This window comes from Bombus terrestris, chromosome 7, assembly GCF_910591885.1.
Source record: "Bombus terrestris chromosome 7, iyBomTerr1.2, whole genome shotgun sequence".
Taxonomy (NCBI): Eukaryota; Metazoa; Arthropoda; class Insecta; order Hymenoptera; family Apidae; genus Bombus; species Bombus terrestris.
In genome coordinates, this window is record NC_063275.1 from 8,566,009 (window position 1) to 8,587,907 (window position 21,899).

A 21,899-nucleotide genomic window follows, 5' to 3' on the forward strand; every position below is an offset into this window, starting at 1 on the left:
CGAACCATTTTCGTACATTTTCGTAAGAAGTGAAGTGCTGGTCAGAAAGTGCGTGTCCCATCGATGCAAATAAATAGTAATCGGACGGAGCCAAGTCTGGTGAGTAAGCCGCGTGCGAAAGTATTTCCCAACTGAACGCTTCAATTGTTTCCTTGACAGGTTTTGCTGTATGTGATGGTGCATTATTATGAAGCAAAATTACTTTGTGTTGCCCTTTTTTATATTCTGGTCGTTTTTCACGCAAAGCTTGATTCAAATCGATCATTTGTTGTCGGTAGCGCTCGGTATTAACGGTTTCGCCAGGTTTTAACAGCTCATAATAGATCACATCCTTCTGATTCCACCAAACACGTTCTTCGTTCATCACGTCAAAATTGCCACTTCTGAATTTTTTAAACCACTCAAAGCACTGTGATTTACCAAGAGCATGCTCACCGTAAGCTTCGACAAGAATTCGATGCGATTCTGCAGCAGTTTTCTTCAAATTGTAACAGAAAATCAATGCTGTCCGCAAATCGTAGTTTCCAGGCACAAAATTCGACGTGTTCAACGCTATTACAAACTATGCTGTTGTATGAAACTTGTATTGTTCTGAGTCGAAAATGTTTGTGGAATGTCAACAAAGACTTTTGACATCAATGACGCAGTTTAGTGATAACTATATTATTAGCTAGGGCCATCTATAGGCAAATTCCGGTTTCTTACAGACCTGATATTTGTTTCTTGACCATTATTTAAAACATTTTGCAAAATAACTTCACCAAGAGATTGAGCTCAATTATTGTAGTTTTATCGGCTTGACACCGCTCTGTTACATTGGGCTATTACAATCGTCACATCATGGTATTCTATGTTATATTGCAATGACTTCATCTATACCATTTTCGCTTAAGTCTACTTTCTCATTGTCTACTATTATTTCAAGCAGTAAAAGTTTCGCCCTTGCTTTTTCGGTGTTTCGTTTTTTATTCTCAATTAGCCATTTACCACCACATTACTACAATCTTTTAAACTTAATTTTTTAATGAACTCTAATTACGTGTTCGTTCATTAATTACGTTTATGGTTAGCAGAAATCGTACAAAAGAAGCAAATATGTAAACACTTTCTGTGTTTAGTAGTACTGTAATAGGATATATATTGTTTACATAATAGAACGTTCACAAAATGGGAGCTCATTACTATTGAACAGAAGATATCAGAAGTTTAAAACTATTATTTAATTTTTCAGTTAATACTCGAAATATTATATAATTAACTATCCTTAACACTAACGAATTGTTATTTGAAATGGTAGTATTGTAAGATGTTTTCACATATTTCGAACAATTTGAAATCTAATTAATATCTTTCATTTTAATCATAGGAAAATGTAAACAATTTTGCAAGAGTACATAACTATTATGTATACATACATTTAAAAAAAACCAATTAAAAAATTAATATTCGTGTCAATATAATTATTTCTAAATAAATCGCGAATGTTGGGTATAAATGACATTATACTTAATAATATGATCTTTATCTTACATAGTTTTTGTGTGATACAACCACGTACACAAGCTCGCTACAAAATATATTTATTGAATGAAACAAAAAACGGAAATCGATTAATAGTCATAGGTCAAGGTGCAAGGCGCGTTTTATCGTAGTATGTTGAAAATCCATACTTACAAGGAGGTGACAAAAATTCTGAAATCTCGAATGAATTATCTATACATACGTACATTCGATGCCTTAGATTGATAGTAACGATTGATTGCTCATTCGAATATCTATTAATGTTTAGCATGGATAGAATATTTTTCGTCATTTTTATTTCCTAATTATTTTATTCTAAATCTTTTACTTCATTCACATTATATATACCTATTATGTAAAATAGTAAATAAAGTAAAATTTGCTAGAGTTTTTGAATAAATATAGCTAGGTGTTCTAGTATCTATAATAATCAGCAGTATACATCCTATGACCTTATTACAGTCTTCTATTTTCTCTATATTGGTTATCATTGCTCCATTTTTATTTTTGCAAAGAACTTAATTTTCACATATATTTAAGATAAAAATGAAATAGATAAACTTCAAGAACTTCTAATTAAAAATTCTAATTAAACTTCTAATTAAAAAAAAAAAAAGAATTTTTTCTTTTTTTTCCACATTTTATAGTGTCCTAAACAGGCGCATTAAATTAAAATCAAATGTCACACGTTGACACGTTTCGACTAGCGTCTTATCCGTCGTTTGTTTAGCTTTGGTTCTTGCGAGGAGATTACTTCGAAGAAAGGCTACGCAGAAACGAGTAGACATTTTGAAGCAAGAACATGGCATCGGTGGATTGGCGTTATGCTGTTCCATCGCGAAATCGTGAGGGCTATGTCATCCAGAATTTGTCTCCTGTTGCACCTTCCAGAGTTTGGACATGGATATTGAAATTCACAACGGGACCTCTACGTGATGTTTCCTACTTTGACGCTACACCCTGTTTGCTCGACAAATAAAGGACATAAGGAGAAACTTTTAGGTCCTCATTTTCTTTTTCTTCTTCTTCTTGCATATTGTAGCATCGGGGAAATTTAGGTATAAATTTTTCCTGATACTATTTATAAATTGTAATTTATTTATAATAAATTAGTTATACAGATATTAATTAGACAGAAAACGAAGATTGTTTAATTTGGAACTAAGTGTACCAATCTTACTATAATTCGACCACTCTCGCAACTGAACAACGCTAACAACTCTACTCTTTGACTTCTCGATTAATTCTGACCTCTCGACTCACTCTCCTTCTCGATCATCTACAACTCTTTAAATTCAAATCGTCCCCCTCCATTAGCGTTATTTTTTCCTCTCTCTAATCCCATCCTGTTAACGCTCCGCAAGAACTAAGTGACTTTAGTCACATAGGCTTTTTTCCCTATGTAAACTAATAACCGAAGGACAGGCGACATTGTTTTGGTCGATCTCTAATCAGGCTTTTTTCTTACGATACTACAATATTTAATGAACTTTTATTTTTACTTAAGGATAAATATTAAATATGGTGAGAATAGAATACCATGCATATTTTATTAGGTTTTTTGCTTTCGTTTTATAAGGAAATAATAGACGCACAATGTTATTTGTTTTATATTAGTTTATCAAATTATGCACGAACGTAATAATAGAAATAGAACGAAATGGATCATACCTAATTCAATAAAATAATATAAAACAGAAATTGTTGATCATCTATAATAACCTTACGAAACGAAAGAAACTTTTCGGACAACCTATGTTATGTTTAATTACATTTTTTTGTATTTCTTTATTCCTTTGCTACTATTTTATATGTATTTAAATGAATATAATTTTTATTTTTTTAGATATGCTTCGTTATATTAGTTACTCTAATGCTAATCCTTCCTAGTAAATTTGTTTATATTTAAATTGGAAGCAGAATGTTGGAAATCATATGGAACGAATAATGTGAAATAATTTATATGTATTTTACATACAATACTGTACATTTTAATTACTATTTGTGAAATATGTTAAAATATTATTAGAAAAATATTGCAGCAAGTTTATCGCGACAGACAACATTTCAAACAAGGATATTTAGAAATACATAAATTATACTTTTTATCGTGTATCTAGTATAATCATAACATGTACTTCATTTATATCTGTTCTAAAAAAAAGTATTAAATTATTCCAATTCAAATATTTTTCATAATCGATTACTTGAAATATTTTAATTTTTCTAAACTCAATTTTTATATAATAATCTACGTTAATAAAAAATGATGAAATTTATTAAACATTACAAATTGCTAATCTCATTGAATATAAAAAGTAATCATATAACGGATAAATTCCCATGATCATTCGCTGAAGAAGATTATTGTTCGGAATTATGGCATGAGTTTACGTTGACATTACGCTACCCTTGGCATGCAGCCAAAATCACGAACCCAAATTATATTCTCCTAATGCTCGTAAATGCAAGCACAGATTAACTACGCAAATACGTTAAACGGGTTGTAATATAAAATGTAGGGATAAACTGTATCCTTCAGGATTCTTTTATTTACAAACTTTATTTATTTTCCACACAATCTACAGCTTTCATCTCAACAATATACAATTAAGCAACATTATCAATCAAATAAACCATAGAAAATAGAAAATTTATGAAGAGAATTATATGTAAATACCACAAAATTACATTCTGTATTATAACCATATAAATTTGTAAACAATATTCAATTTTAATATGAAACTTCAAAACTGTTATGCAAAGTTAAATTTAAAAATAAATGGAAAAAGGATAATTTTATGACACCAGCTTTCAGAAACTAGATACTATCTTTGAGTCGAGATATTAGCACTTAGAACAGTTCAAATGATGTTAACAATGTCTCTAATGTTCCATTTCCATCGTCTTCTCAATAGTCGAACGTGTGATAAACGCGGTTATTTCCGAAAGTTAAGGTAGCTAATTCTAGCGATCTGATCGGTCGAAGGTTACCCCAAGGAATTTCTGTGACTTTACTCCTTTCGAAACTTCAAGTTTCGTCCAGTTCGCTGGTGAGTGCCGAAGCGTGCAGACGTGTGTCCAGTGCCCTGCGAAGTTCACAAAACAACACGTGACGCCCATCTGTCGAAAGCGAGTCCAACAAACCAAGCCAAGCGTTTGCAAACGTGCCAGTGAAAAGTGAAAAATCCAACGCCACTAAACTCTGATCGGAATCACAGCCTCTCGACTAGTTATTTCACATTGAATTAACTAGATCGACGATGACCCAATCACCCCTAACGGGAGCTACGGAGCGTATTTACAACAACGCTGCTCTTCCTCCCCCGTGGCAAAGGGGCAATACACCCCATTTTGCAAACGATCCTCAAACGAAAAAACGCAAACTCAAAGCCAGCAGGGACAATGTGAGCAAAAGGCAAGCCAACCCGCCAGCCAGCCAAGTGACTACCCACAACAGGTTCGCGATACTGGAGGCTGAGGTCGCTATGGACACAACCACAGAGGTAAATAAACAACATACACAAAAAACCCCCCTCCCCCGCCAATCTTCATCGATGATGTCATTGACATCCAATCAATGACAAAGACAATCCAAAAAGAAGTCGGCAAGGACGAATATAAACTGAAAATCAGCAACAACAGCGTAAAAATCCTGCCGGCCAACCCTGACGCATACAGGAAACTAACGAAGTTGCTAAAAAACCTGAATGCCAACTTCCACACTTACCAACTCAAGCAAGAAAGACCATTTCGAGTGGTGCTACGCAACATCCACCACTCAGTCGACCTAGATGAACTAAAGTTCGAACTTCAAAATCTTGGCCATGAGGTAACAAACATAAGCAACATTAAACATAGAATCTCAAAAAATCCACTATCACTATTTTTCATAGATTTAAAACAAAAAGCAAACAACAAAGAAATCTACAACATCAACCGGCTGATGAACTCCATAGTTAAGTTCGAGCCACCTCTTGTAAAGAAAGAAATAGTACAATGCAAAAGGTGCCAAAGGTACGGCCACACGCAGAAATACTGCAATCATAACTTCCGGTGCGTAAAATGTGCAGGTAATCATCCCACTGACCAATGCACTAAATCCCCTGAAACCCCCGCTAAGTGCATCCATTGTCAAGGAGAGCATCCTGCGAACTACAAAGGATGCTCAGCCTACAAAACACTACATAATATTAAGTATCCAAAACTGAGACCCAAGGACATAACCATACAAGAACCTAAACCCCAAAAACTCACCTCACTATCAGTATCCTATGCGCAGGCAACACAAGGAAACGTAAACAACTCGAAAACACACAGTGTACACACAGAAAATAGAATTCCCACCCCACAAAACACAGACAACTTCACCAGAGTCGAAAAACTTATCGAGAAGCAAACTGAGCAAATTAACAACTTGCTGTCACTACTCACACTCTTCATGGACAAATTCATACGCACAGAAGCAAAATAAAACCAATGCGAATAGCTCTGTGGAACGTCAACGGTCTAGCTCAGCACAAATTTGAACGTGGGCCCATACGCGCCACAGATCCTCACACAAAAAGAGTGCAGGGAGACCCAAGTGCACTTGGGTCTCGCTATATTGAGCCTCACTGTATTGGACCTCACCCATACTATATCCTCTGCATAGAGCTGGATGTGAGGAATGCGGAAACAAGCTCATACCCCATAATGTCCTCCCTTTCGCGCGATTCCTTCCGGACAATGTGGGAAGGAGACTGCCGAGGCTTCATGAGACGATGTCACTAAGACATCGAAAGATCAGATCAAAGAAAAGCTCGTTCCAAAAAGGTCGACACCATACAAAAAGCTGTGAGATTTACGAAGAGTGGTCCTTCGCAAAACCAAACGATGCGAGTTGGCACTATTGTGCAAAAGTTTCCCCACGCTAAAACCGAAGTCAAAGGGATTGGCGGCAGCGCGTGAGCCAGTGAATAATCCATCATTTCGAGGCTAGTCCACTTCTTTGAATCATTTATATTTATTCGGCGAATGACAAGTGTCGTGCATCGAGTGAACGTCACAAACGTGCACACAATACTCTAACATTGTACGAAAATATTTTATAATTTTGTGCAGTCATTGTATTTGCTGATATTAAAATGTAAAGTTATTATTGAAATTTATATAATTATGTTTTCAATTTAATACTACGAACGAAAGTTACTTATCACCCGTCTCCTTTTCTTCTTATTTACAATAGCCTTACGGTATTAAGAGTACTCTGTATTGAGTCTTTATCCAGACTACTAAAGTATCTGTTTTGTTCAGAGTGCCATAATATTTCTTTGTTTATAATGTCTATGTCTGACGTGACAACTAATATGAGACGAAGGGTTCCATTGAAATATATCGATTTTCCAATTCTCCTGACTTTCACATGTACACACACGAAGAAAATTCTTACAAGTATGTATGATAAATAATTGCTCGTTACATAAATTTACATTGTTATTATTATCTACAAATTACTATCGTTAATTGTAGTATAAGAAGGTATAAAATCGTGTGGACAATAGAAGATATTATGCTGGCATTATGTATATCTATAGGAAAATTGATCAATGTAACATAAGTTAATCAGACTATTGTTTGACGACAAAATTGTTGATTGATTATTATTGACAACAAAAGTCTGAAAGGAACAATAGGTCACAAAACCTCTTTTTGGAAAAAAATGTTAAAGTTTTAATAATTCCCAAACTGACTTTATTCGCAATATATTTCAATTTATATTCACATTTAATGAGGAAGTAACATACTATTTACGAAGCAATAGAAAATTACAGATTAGCTCATGAAATATATCAGAATACAGGAATAATGGAAGATCTTTACACGCAGAAGATATTTCGTGACAATTCAATTTTCAGCATTTGGTGATGAGCAATTAATATTGCTTCATCTGAATGCATAAAGAAGGACTTTAATTATCGCTTCTGTTCATGCTTATCCATCATTGGACTTACGTAAAATAATTCGTAGAGTGAGAATCAATCACATGATAATGCGACAAATAATTCGAGAAGAAGACTTACTTACGCAATCTTAAAAAAATTTGCCGCTTCCAAGCATTCGAATCAGATGATTATGCTAATCGACGAAGTTTGTGCCGTTGAATGCCACATAAGTTACAACATGATCTACGCTTTTTAGGGTGTGTATTGTTTATGGATGAAAATACTTTCTCAAGTTGTATCCTCAATCGACATAGTGTCAGGATTTCGGCTTACAGAAATCCATATGCAATGGTTAAAAAAGATTTAATCAAGGACGATTTATTGTAGACGTATGGGCAGGAATTATTAGAAATTATATTGTTAGCTCTATCCTTTTGCCTGCATCGATAGCAAGTGCAAGATATTTGCGATTTTTACGCTCACATCTCCTAAACAAATTACATGAAATTAGACACGGCAAAATCGTCGCTTCATTTATTCTATGGTGGCACGATGGTACTCCATGTCGTTGTACTCGACCCGTGCAGCAATTTTTGAACGATAAATGTGAATCATCGTGGATAGGATGCAAACCTACCTGCTTCTCACATGCAGCTTCTTTGTTCAGAAGATTTGACGACAGTGGATTTTTTCTTTGAGTAGATTGTTTATAGTTCAAGTAACAGATTACAACCGTTAAATAATTAGAACATCTGATTAAATATAATTTTTATTATACAAAAACAATACGTAATTTTTGAGCAGAAACTTAGTAAAAGTGTAGAAATGCAAGCTCGGGGTTATTTGACCCCTTAACCTACAACTACGGGCATAGCCCGTAGTACGATGATCGGGCCGAACGTAAACATTACGAACATAAACCGTAGCACTTACTACAGAAGTCGTGCGAATGGCTCGAAGGCTGCGCGAACTTGTTTACGTTTTCGGCCCAAAATTCTCGAACGTAAATCGTAGATTAAGGGATTAAATTGACAGCAGGAGTAAAAGGAAAAAAGTAAAAAAAATGAAAAGAAGATATGGAATATATAATGGTGGCATCTACCTGCAATACTAGATACTATGTCTTCTTCGTCTCGCTACAAAATGTAAACACATCGTGAATGAAGCCAGTTTGAGAATTATTATTATTAAGAAGTGTTAAGACTTATATATCGAATTTTAATATCTTTTCCCGAGAGGATGAGTTATTTGCGATTCACAGTACCTGTGAGAATTTTGTTCCTCGTAACGAGTAGAATACGTTGAAATAAAAACAACTTTGACCTCGAAAATCATGTACGTCAATTTTGCACGAAATTTCTTTTACAAATCTCCACCGATCCAGGGCTACAGAACAATGCTACAGTGATTTTTAGAGTCAGTTCTTATACATCCTGTACATACACAGCAAGAGTATACAGATAAATTCTGCATTTTTACGTAGGAGAGATTAGTTTGCTTGATGTAAAGTTATATCTGACACAGTGTTGCTTTTAGAGAAGTCTCTTAAATATTACAGACAATAGATTATCTGCTGGGAGAACTTTAATTGCCTTTAAGAGTCTACTTTGGCGATCTTAAAGTCAGTTCTCTATTTTACGACTAAGAAGCTTTATTCACTCTCTTGTCCTATCGCATTTTATGGCATCCAACATGAACATACATCAACACACATTTTTTCTTCTGACGAGAACGTTTACCTCCTGAATATGCAATATGCAAATAGCGCGATAAGTAAAAAACAAACCATTTGTCTTTCTAATGCTAACACTGATATAAAAATCAACTTTAATATATAGAATCAAAACAAATGTAACGACCATATAGGTTGATATTTAAAAATTAATAATTAACAGATATACCTCAGCTTTCTTTTAACCCTTCCAAGATCAAGTCTCTTTTATTCTGTAAAAGAAATTCTTCCTCCATCACTCATTAATAGTACTTATATTCATAAATATTATAAAGAAATCATAATGCACTGCTTCACTGATAATAAATACATTTATTGTTCTGTTAATTAATAACTTACCAAAGCACAATGTTATACATACAACATCGAGCTTTATGGAATTAAAAATGTAAATATAGAATAGAAATAATTTCTTCAATATATTTTTGATAAATTTTGTAATATCTTTATTTACACTTCTCTAAGTAAGTGTTTGTTAATATTTTTTAGCAGGTACGAATCTCATGGGCAAATTCACACAGAGTGTCCGGAGAATCGTTCAGGATGTAAAGGATGAAGGAACATCGAGTAAGTTGCTGTAAAATATTATATACATAGTATTTTTAAAAGAATGTAGATGTATATATATGTACATATAGTATACGTATATGTATATATGTACATATAGATTTGTAAATTATCATTTGTAATTAATTTCTAAGAACTAATTAATTAATAATTTATTTCAGTAATTCACTGTATTTTATTCACTGTAGAATGAAATCTATTGTGCTAAATCTACTTGTACTAAATTTAACAAATTATAAAATATTCTCTCATATGACAATTTATTTAATCACGATTATTTATATTTAATCATGATTATCTAGTCAAAATCAATTCGACTATTACTTAATCCTTTAACAGTATAGCTCAAAGAAGATTTAAAGCTATGAATTTCATTATTATATCTGCTATTTTCTTCATATTTTCCACACGTTTGTATCTCCCCAAATATCTTTTTTCAAATTATGAATTACTTTATTCTTGAAAAGTATAGAATACACAAAAAAGAATATTATTCCTAAAGGTACCGCTGACCGACCGAGATGAAATTTGGTGAATACCGTTGGACGAGGTAATAGACCGGAAATACGAAACTTAAACTTCGGGAAATCATGCGTTTTGAAGATACAAGCCCCTATATATATATATTTAACAGATCTTGCGTTCGATATTTTTGGCGAAATTACTCGTCCTAACTTAATCTAATCTGTCCTACTTATCTCTCATTTCGGCTTTCTAAGAATGAGTAATGGCCAGTAGTTTAATATCCGTTTACTAGATAAACTACTCGAATTGATCGAATCATTTTTGAATTAACAAATTAAGCCCTTTCTTCTTGTCTTCTCTTCGGCATAAATATTCATAAAGGTGATAATCTAAGTTGTTCCCTTGAACACATCTCCTTTGAAGCCGTAATCGAAGTGGCTTCCATTGAGTCTCAAGTGTCTGAGTGTAGGCTCCAATTTTAACAACTATGAAGTTGATAGAACGGTTGATAGATAAATGTTGATATCCTTCGTCTCTCAAAAATCGTACGCTTTCAGCAATCGATGGCTCCAAATATTCATCTATTGTATCTTAGACTACGTAACCTTTTACGTTTTTCCGCCAGCCTTCTTTCTTTCTCTTTCCGAACTTCATTTTATCAACTTCTATTATCTTTTCTTGTCCACGAATTGGTCCGTCAGTGCTGATCACTCTATCAACTCTTAATATGCAGATCTCTCTACAATAACAGTAAAGATTCGCGATCGATCCTAGCAAAGCAACATTTCTACCTAAGCCTCTAATCATTATGGACGTCTTGATATATACTTAAATCTACAGGATAAATAACATGTGAGCCTTACGATGTCTTTCATTGAAACGACACCCAGGGAGTGTTTATAACATTTTTATCGCTTACCTGGCACCTCTCGAGAATTTTCTGTTAATTTCATGCTACATCTGCCATCTTTTGGCATTTTTGCTTAGATGATAATAGTCTCACACTTGGCACCGAAGAACGCATCTATCTCGTATCACTAACACTTCCAAAGCTAGTTTCTCAACATTCCGGGTCATTTGTTGAGGCAGTCATCACAAACGTTATTCCCACACGACGATACACTCTGGACTGCTGCCTATTTACGGAAGCATCATCATTTATCTATCCCAAACTAATATCAATGATCCTCCTTAAAAGGCACTGGTCGTTTGTTTCTTCACTCGTAGAACGTTTTTAAGCTTAATAGTATATAGATAAATATACACATTTAGCTATACCTTATTTACATTGTCGTACTAATTGCCGAACATTGCATTTAGTAGCAGTGAGGATCTATCATGTATTGGTATATGTCGGGTTAGCGTTAGGTTCATGGGCGTGTAACGAATCTTCATTCGGACTAGCCATCGTTGTTGTACAACAGAGATTATATTTACTGGTATAAATATTGATTTTTACAAAGTTTGAACAATAACCGTGGTGATTAAACACTCGAGATGTTAGTGACAATGTTCTTAGGTTCAATAACGAATCCACGGTTAACGGGCTAACTCTTTGTTAAACGTAGAATATATTTCGAAGCACAAAGTAACGTTTGCTGTGACGCTCGGTATAATACTGCACGTAAAGACGATGTGCAAACTCTCCAAAGTGATCGCAAGAATAAAAGACTGATGGAAATTTTCCTCTCCTTACGATCGCGTTTGTTCGTTGCATATTGGCCGGGGATACCAACAAAATTCCAGCTGCCGTTGCTAGGCAGACCCGCGTAGAGCTGACATTGCTCCTGCCCGGGGTGTGATTGTTAATACAACGTGTGTCCCATAATACTGGCACTTCTCTGTTAGGTAAAAACGTTCATCCCGTGGCCGTGGCCACGTTCGACGACCAGTTGTGTCACGTCGAGTCCAAGCGCACCATCACAAATCTCGGACAAACATAATAGGATTGAATCATAACAATTAAGTCTTATCATTTAAGTACAGCTATAATAAATAATCTAGATTAAAGTATTGGTGATCTTCCCAAAATTTCCAAAAGAAAGGCCCCGATGTCCTTTTATCTCCGACATATATATGTATAGGGAACTGTGTCATGCGAACGCATGATTTCCCGAAATTAAGAGTCCACATTACAGATCTATCTCATCCCATTACACCCACCAATTTTATATTGATCGATCACCGGTGCCTTTTGAAACTACCGGCAGTGATGAAAAGTAACAAAACTTAGATATACTGAATATTGAAACCAAATATTTAAACACTATCACTATTATAATAATATCTATTAAAATATATTTTTTATTTCAGGTTATCATAGGTATCAAGTTCTGTAACCGTGATATATGACAAATAATCAATATTTATTTTCTATAAAAAGTGAAAAGTGCTGTATATATTTTTTGTATCTAATGCCAAAAATGCAGGAAATATTCGGATTAAACACGTAATTAATTTCTAAATCATTAATGTGAGAATGGAATATAACCGCGTCAAAAGTGTTAAGCATCTGTAAGGTGCTGACAGTGAAGTCCAGATCGGGTGTGACTGTTGTGTATGCGTGTGAATGCGAATCTGACCGCGCGATCAACAAAGAAAACAATTTTCGATTGACGTGTGGTAAAAACAGTGATGGAACCTCGATCCTAAAATTGAGAGCTCATCCGGAATTGATAAGAAATCTGGATTAATAGGAGGTCGAAATTTTCGCGGGTGAAGATCGACGTAAAGCAAAACCAAGTGTCCTAAGGCCGTACAGTTTTCATGAAAAGTGAAAGTGAAAGTGAAAGAGGTAAAGTAAATGATAATTGACGGTGCAAAGGAAATCACGTAACAAATATGGTTAAGGAAATAATAATTGTAACATGCACATGACGCTATCCGACCCGTAAGCAAGTGTAGGAGAAAATGAATGACACCAAATCGTCGTAGAAACGAAAGCAGCAAATAAAACGGAAATGGAAAGAATAAACCAAATGAGAATTAAAGAATTAAGAGAAAAATTGATGAAGTATAGTTAAGCACCAGTAGAAAGAAAGCAAAGGTACGAGGAAGACAGACGACACATGGAGAAGAAAATCGAGGAATCGGAAGAAAAAGAATCTGAATCAGAGAGAGAATATGAGGAAAAGATAGTATCAAAGAAAGACACGAAGAAAAGAAATATAAAATGGAAACAGTAGCGCAAACAAACACGTTTACAGTACGAGACGTCAAGAAATCACTTTCATATTTCACTGACGACGATAAATTATCAGTATGTAAGTGGATTGATCATTTCGAACAAACAGGTACATTATTGCAGTGGAATAATTTACAGATGTTTATCTATGGAAAACGAATGTTGAAAGGATCGACAAGATAATTTGTGGCAGCACACATAGAAATTACATCTTGGACAAGCTTGAAAACAAGACTGAGAAATGAATTTAGAATAGTGCTGAAATAGCGCACAGATACATGCACAGCTGTCGACAACGAAAACCGAACGAGACAGCTATGTGTTTGCAATGATGGAAATAGCCAGCATGGGGGATATGGGATAAAAACGCGCTTAAAACAACGCGCGATAGAAAACATTATCGCCGGAATACCGAACAGAAAACTGAACAAAATGTTTCTATATCAGGCAAAATATATATATGTCGGAGATGAAAGGATATCGGGGCCTTTCTTTTGGAATTTTTGGGAAGATCCCAATACTTTATTCTAGACTATTTATTATAGCTGTACTTAAATGATAAGACTTAGAAATAGTTGTTATGATTCAATCCTATTACGTTTGTCCGAGATTTGTGATGGTGCGCTTGGACTCGACGTGACACAACTGGTCGTCGAACGTGGCCACGGCCACGGGATGAACGTTTTTACCTAACAGAGAAGTGCCAATATTGTGGGACACACGTTGAATACAACGTTAATAAACAGTCACACCCCGGGCAGGAGCAATGTCAGCTCTACGCGGGTCTGCCTAGCAACGTCGGCTGAAATTTTGTTGATATCCCTGACCAATATGCAACGAACAAACGCGATCGTAAGAAGAGGAAAATTCCCATCAGTCTTTTATTCTTGCGATCACTTTGGAGAGTTTGCACATCGTCTTTACGTGCAGTATTATACTGAGTGTCACAGCAAACGTTATTTTGTGCTTCAAAATATATTCTACGTTTAACAAAGAGTTACCCCGTTGACCGTGGATTCGTTATTGAACCTAAGAACATTATCACTAACATCTCGAGTGTTTAATCACCATGATTATTTGTCAAACTTTGTAAAAATTAATATTTATACCAGTAAATGTAATCTCTATTTTACAATAACAATGGACAGTTCGAATGAAGATTCGTTACACGCCCCTAAACCTAACGCTAACCTGACATATATATGTATCTACGATAGAACAATTGAAAAGCAATCAAGACATCTACGGCCGAACTAAAGAAAAATTACAATCCAACGCGCATGCAAAAGAAAAATTGGAACCAAAAGGGATAGTAAAAAAAAAAGAAACCTGATAAAGCAGACAAAACGTTGTGATGAATATTTGTGATATGCGCGATTATAAGAAGAAATGCTATAAATGCAGTAAGTTCGGACAAATTGCGAACTGCCGTCCGAGCGCCGTTCAGGACGATACACATGAAACAAGAGAACGCGAAAAAAGAGAAACAAAAATACACACGAAATTGAAATCGGGTGAGGTACAACGCGTTCCAATTGGAACGTGAAATTTGAAAGTGAAATGGAACGTTAATGAGAAAAGATAGGCACCGACGAAACATTGAGGGAGTCGGCAACGCAATTACGAAAGTGATCGGCACCTTCGAAGAGAACAGGATAATAAACCCTGAAGCATACAAATTGGAACTTTTGTGGTGCCGACCGACACGATTCTACACACGATATTAAGGCAAGACCTTTTGGGAAGTTGTTGAGGTGATACTGAGACAGAGTGAGTTAATAACAATAGAAAAAGTACCGCCGATACTACAGAAAAAAAGCCAGTGACACCGGTAAAATCATCGAGGGGAGGGAGGAGCAAGAAGAAAATAACGAAGACGAACTAGACGTTAAGCTTGAATATAAAGATAAATTAGAGACAATGATGGCGAAATACGCACCAGTGATCGAGATAAACACGAATTCTAAATCCGTAGCAATATTGGGCGACGAATCGCCGATCACGCCGCAGAATTTGAAATCATACAGATTAGCTCCAAAGGAGAAGAATACTTTAAATTAACAGCTAGACGAATAGCTGAGAAGAGGAGTGATTCAGCCGAGTAGAAGTAAATATGCGAATCCAGTAATGATTGTTGCAAACAAAGGCGTATCGCACAGAGTTTGTATTGATTATCGCGAATTAATCAAACGAATTAAACGAGATTAGTTTCCGATGTCACTTATTACTGATGGGTTATAGAATGACAAAGGATAGGTTCCATCCAGTTCATTCCTATTGTAACAAAAACGACTAACAAGAAGAAATACCATTCTTATGTATTAGAAGATCTAGTAATAATTAATGCAGTTTAAAATTACATGTATACTTGTTAGGGATTAGATTTAAAATTGTCACAGCCTATAAAGCGTTTAAGAAAATTGTAGCGTTTAAGAAAAGGGATCTTCTATCGAAAATAACGCGTTTAGTATTAACACTTAAAGAATTTGAATATAGCACAGAACATCGGATCACTATTTAAACACGTAGATGTACTTAGTAGATAACCAGTATTGGTTATAGCGAATCGGTTACAAACGATGATAAAAAGAAAACGATTAGAGGAGACGAGATTACGTGCAATTAGAACTATACTTCAGAAGGAGTTGTACGAAATTTATTTCATGGAAAATGACGTTGTAAGCGAAAGATAACCGAAACTTGATAGTCGTACCGATAATAAAAGATTTTTGGAAACGCCAAGTGGATTATTTCTGATAAAGGATCTGCGTTTACTTCTTTTAATATCCAAAGCTATTATAACGACGAAAGAACTGAGGAAGTGTTAAGAAACAATGGTCAAATGGAACAAGCTGTAAAAATGCTAATATCAGTGCTTACAAAGTTATCTACTAATGATATCTGATCAATGGTATAAACGTGTTGATAAGTACAACGATATCGCAATAGTATTTACTAACGCGGTATAGGTATGACGGCGTTGTCCGAGGTTATTTTCTGTACGCGGATGCGATATAAACGAGATCAAGAAATTATTACGCTCATTGAGCAAGAGATGATCCAAGAGTTTCAGGAAAGTCGTGACAAACTGAAAGTAATGCCAAAGCAAAATCTATTAAAAATGCAGGAAGACAATAAGAAAACGTACAATCGGAAATGTTTGATAGCGAGGAAATACAAAAGAAGTGACCTAGTGTTTAATGAACGAATACAGTTTGGACCGAAGCTCAAATTGAAACAGAAATATTTAGGACGTATAGGATAAATAGAGCTAAACGTAGTGATCTGTATGAGATAGTTCATGTGAGTGATTGTGAAGGACTTTCGGTATTCAGCACGGCCGAAGATTATATGAAATCGTTTAACCCTTTGAGTGCTGAATACTCGCCTATGCGGTCCGTACGGACGGCGCGCGTCTAGCGCTGACGATCGCTGTGGACGGAATACTTTTTCATTAGACTGAATTCTGTTGATTGACTATTCAAAGTGTAAATCGTAATAAGTTATAGTAATTCTTTTGCACGAGATTAAATGATTCAAGAGCGCTATTTTTTAGTATTAATTATGTATTATAAACATTGAAATTTACAATAAACTAGGAAACAATAAACTAGGAAACTAAATTTAGTAAATATAACACAAGTTAATAATTCAGTTGTGTGCGAAAAATTTCAAAACAATTATCGATACATAATCCGACATCGCATTTTCTGCATTCTCTTATTTTTCACACAAACAACACATTTCCTTCTTGATAATTAGACGCGACTGTCCGCGAAACAGGTAGACAACTGTTACAACGAGGCATTATTGGCATTTGTTTACTGCCGTTACTAAGGAATGCATTTATATTTATCTCACACAAACGTAATAGTATTACTTCTGCGTAGGTGTTCGAAAAAATTAACAAACCCATACATGCGTCCTTAATTCACGCCGGGCACTTACAGAAAACGAATATATGTGTCCTTAGTCCACACCGATAGCTTTCGCCAGACGCGTATATGCGCCCATAGCACTCAAAGGGTTAATTGTAATAGTGATAGCGATGCGTAACATTGGAGGACGAAAATGCGTTAGAAAATGTCGAGTTTAAGAATGGAATATAACTGCGGCAAAAATACAAAGTATCTTTGAGATACCAATACCGATGCCGAGATTCAGCCGATGGCTGATTCCTGAACGGGTGCGAGTGTGTGTGCATGTATGTGAGTGCGAATGTCAACAGAAAAACGAAAGACCTTCGATTGGCGTGTGAGAAGAGAACAAACGTAGAACACCGATCATTCTTACATTATTCCTGAACTCCTTGTCATTTTATTGCATTGTCAAAGGATTAAAGCAGTTATTGTTTATTACCGTTCTATGAATATATTTCACATTAATTTTAAATACATGTATTACTTTTAACTTTTCTTTTCTTGGTGTTCTTACATTATTGTGCGAAAATTTAATTTCCATTTATACGCATTATATCGATAATGTTAGTTCGTTACGTATCTCCGAAATTAATTGAAATTATTAGGTCATTCCATAAGTTTTTTGAGAAGTTATATATGTTAAGATTGTTTACATACCTTTCAGGTTCATGAAAAATGTAATCCCCCTCCCGTTGTACAATTTCTTCCCATTTTTCAAGTGCATTGGTCCCTTATCGCCGTATGTTTATAAATCGACACATGAAATGTATACACAAAAGTCAACACGAACTTATGAGATGACCTAATATATTCTGTGTAATGCCTTAACATTTTCCAAAAGTGTGTAACCTTCCAGCAATAACAAATAATTTTAATATCCAGACAATTTAAAATCCGAGGGAAAGTTACCCCACTAAACGATTGTTGTACGATTGTTGAAAATGACAACGTGAGTTCTCGCTCGCCATCTATATGCTGACGGCTAGTTACAAAAGGAGTAACTAGAAATTATTACTAGACACGGTCAATAGGCCTGATCGATAGTATTAAGACTTCTCTTGTTTCTTCTTTCATTTTTTCGTTCGTATTCGTTTCAAGTGTGTGCAATAAAGGTTTTTCTGCTCCGAGAAGTGTGGATTTATTATCCAGATAATACAATAATAACTAACGCGATCCTACCTCTAAAATATAAAATAACAACAACGATCTTAAATGTCGATTTCCTAAAACTTGTACTTGTTTGCGGTATAGTAATGCCGGAGAATTGGGATAAAGATGTTCATACCAACTGCTAGAAATAAGGTATTGGCCATGTGCCAAATGGTCGGTTGTTAGATCATGAATAGAATTAAAGTAGGAACTTTTACATCCACAGTTGGTATAATGATTCTCAACGAACGATTTGCGGCAAGATTTTAGGTAGTTCTTACTTACCCGTCCGGACTCTTCATATTCGTCAAGTTGACGCTTCGTGAGTGTCAATCGGTCGATTAAGGCGTTTCGTCTCCGCCGCAATGTGCTGATCTGTTTAGCGTGGGCCATGTTTTAGTTTAATAGCTTCAATGATCTTACCTTGAAAAACTGGACGTTGGTCCGGGAATCGGTTGCTATTCGTTACTGTGCAGCGTGCGGTCGCGTATATGCTTAGCGAGGGAGGAGTTCCTTTCCGATGGCTGCTCCTTTGGTTAGGTGATTAAGTCGATGGAATGTTGATTTCACGTGACACTGTATGGTCACTGATGAGTGCACTTTTCAATGACACGTGATCCGGCTCAAAGAACCATGTATTTTCGATCTTTCGGGGGGAGATGCGATCGCGAGGAAGCGCGTCAACGAGAGTCGTAAATTCCTGTTACGATTATAAGAATCGACACCACGAACAGATCGATCCCCTTATTTCTTGTGGAATAATAGGGGTGATTGACACTGCGATTAACAGGGTTATAAAATTCATATTTCCAACACTCCGATAGATGAGCACTGAATGTTCTTTCGTAGTAGAGCAAGGCCCTTACAGTTGAATATAAGAACAAGGTGACTTTCTTGATGTAGCAGAAGTAGCAATCGAATAGACGAGTTCCACTGTCATGCAATTACAGAGGAAAGCTCGGTGTGGGTGTGGTTTTTTGAACGAAGAAAGCGGATTCGTAGCTCACACTTTTTATTAGTAAGATGAGGGCAACGATCTGCGATGTCTATTGGTTCCAGTCAATGTTAATGAGTGATGAGAGGGGAAGGAAACCAATGTTGATAGTTGGTGTTTTGTTTAAGGGCAAAAACTAGATTTTCCGTTAGATCACTACCCGCTTTCTTCGTAATTTTTAAAAGCGCATAATAAACCCAAGGATTTCTCTAAGAATCAGCCATAAACCGAAAACATTTCTAGGATTAGGAAATCCTTTAGGACAAACATATTAACTGAAAAACATGTGTTGAAACAATGACGTGAAAAAGTTAAAGTTTTGTGGTGGGTCCTTAGGTTTATTGAGTGCAGATGTCTTACGCGACATGACATTACATTTTTAATTAATCAGATATATAAAGTCATGGCCAAAACTAAATGGACAGGTGTGGAAGTAAATATTAATGAAATTTAATTAAACTAGTACTAGTGTTATTGTATATTTAAGCTTTATTTATTGTATGTATGTCCTCATAGATATATGTGTGTCATACATAGATTGTTCAATAAATATTAAAATTAATAATTTACATTTTTGTAAACTAGTCATATTTAGCGAAAATGGAACATATATTCATGTTTGTTTAATCATCACTTTTGGAATTATTCATTACAAAATTATAGAATATTATTAATTTCCAAATTCAAAATAGTATTTGGGCAAGTTATTATCTCACAAAATGATAAATATTGTTCTTAAGAATGCTGATCCTAGTGCTGATGCATTATGTCTTCTCAAAAAATCAGAGTAAGATGTTTTTATTATTAATAATTAGTGAAAAAGAATTTTTGACCACAGTTCAAAAAATGGAAGGCTTAATATTTTGCTTATTCCTTCGATAAAACATGTATATATAGGAATGTATAACCTCAAAAATCATTGAATCATAAATGATAAATAGACTGCTAGTGTTTATATATGGAAAGATATTTAAAATACAATACCGTGATGATATCTAATAAACGATACAGATTTCTAGTTAGACTCCATTTCTTTAATTATATTCATAAGAATATGAATTTGCATAAACATTCATAATCGACTTATAAGAAATACTCAGCAGTTTGGATTAGGTTATGTAATTTTTGGAACCTGATCCTATTTTGTATCCTATATTTTACATAATAATAATAAAAAATATCTGTAAAATTATGTTAAATTAAACTAGCCTATTATAATATTTTAAAATTAAGGAACCTCATTCACACAATTACTTCTGGATTATTAGTAAACTGTGGATGTTTATGCATTTATAAGAAGCTTGAAGGTTTAAGAATATATAGAATGTACGTAATGTGGAAAAATATTCTATTATATTTGTTAATGTAGGTGGACAAACTAAAGAAGAGGTGATTGAAACAAACGAAAGATTAAGAATCGTAAGGATACGCCTCGATGGAAGTTACGAGATTGCTAAACGTGCCCTCGTTGAACTCATGTGCAAATATACTGATAGCAAGCAAGTTCGTAACGTATTTCAACGTTACAACCTGTTAAAACTAATGATTAAGGTAATTATAACATTGTATTCTTAAAGATTAATAAATTAGTATTCAACATTATCTATACGTAATTTCAACGTAATTTATAACATACTCATCAACGTGAAACATTACTTAATAGATTTCAAATATCAGTATAATTAACATTAACGATACTTCTATATTCACTTATACTATAAAAAATATATTTTATCAATTTTTGATATGAAGTGAATCATTGTAGTGTTAATATTTAAATAAAAAATATTCATTTTATTAAATGGCATATATTAGATAATATTGATTTTATTCGTTAATACTAGATTAAATAGGATTTCTATGAAAGAAAATGTAAGTAAACTTTTTCAGTGTATTATTAAAGTCTAGTAATCTAGATTGTGTTACATTTTAATAGGATTATCTTTAGTTTCATAACAGGTACATACCATAAATGCAATCCAGACATTTATGAAAGATAATAAATTATTTTCGTGGTTCCGTTAATATGAATAGTATACGAATATAGGTACGTGAAAACATAGCGAACAAAAAGCAATTTCGTTCCTAATACAGTTGCACATCTTTGTCTGCAATTGTCCAATAAAATCTACTGACCGTGTTCCCTTCCGTACATCTTTTTGTCTAGTGACGTTACAATCGAATGTTAATAACATTGGTATATGTTAACTGAGTAGAAAGGTGTAAAGTTCACTTTGATTAAGATCGTAGATACAAACTTCAGGTTCAATTTCCAATAATAAAATTAATATTTTAAAAATCAATTCGTCATCAGTACTAATTATTAAACAACATTATTATGTAAATTCACTTTCGGCCCTAATAATATAATACCTACGATTACAATATCATCAAAACATCAACGATAAATAATTTTTAAATACAAATAATACTTGAAACGATA

At 34.5% G+C, this 21,899-nt stretch overlaps 1 protein-coding gene across 3 annotated transcripts in view; it reads left to right on the plus strand.

The window, feature by feature from the left end:
- The window catches only part of LOC100643711, a 334,572-nt gene that overhangs the window by 295,701 nt on the left and 16,972 nt on the right, over nt 1-21,899 (plus strand). For 2 of the 3 annotated variants that reach the window (XM_020866669.2, XM_003400622.4), the window contains exons 3-4: nt 9,667-9,744; nt 20,826-21,007. In XM_020866669.2, the coding sequence (XP_020722328.1) occupies nt 9,667-9,744; nt 20,826-21,007 (260 nt within the window). The remainder of the gene's footprint in view (nt 1-9,666; nt 9,745-20,825; nt 21,008-21,899) is intronic. The other variant, XM_048407187.1, reaches the window with a different exon arrangement.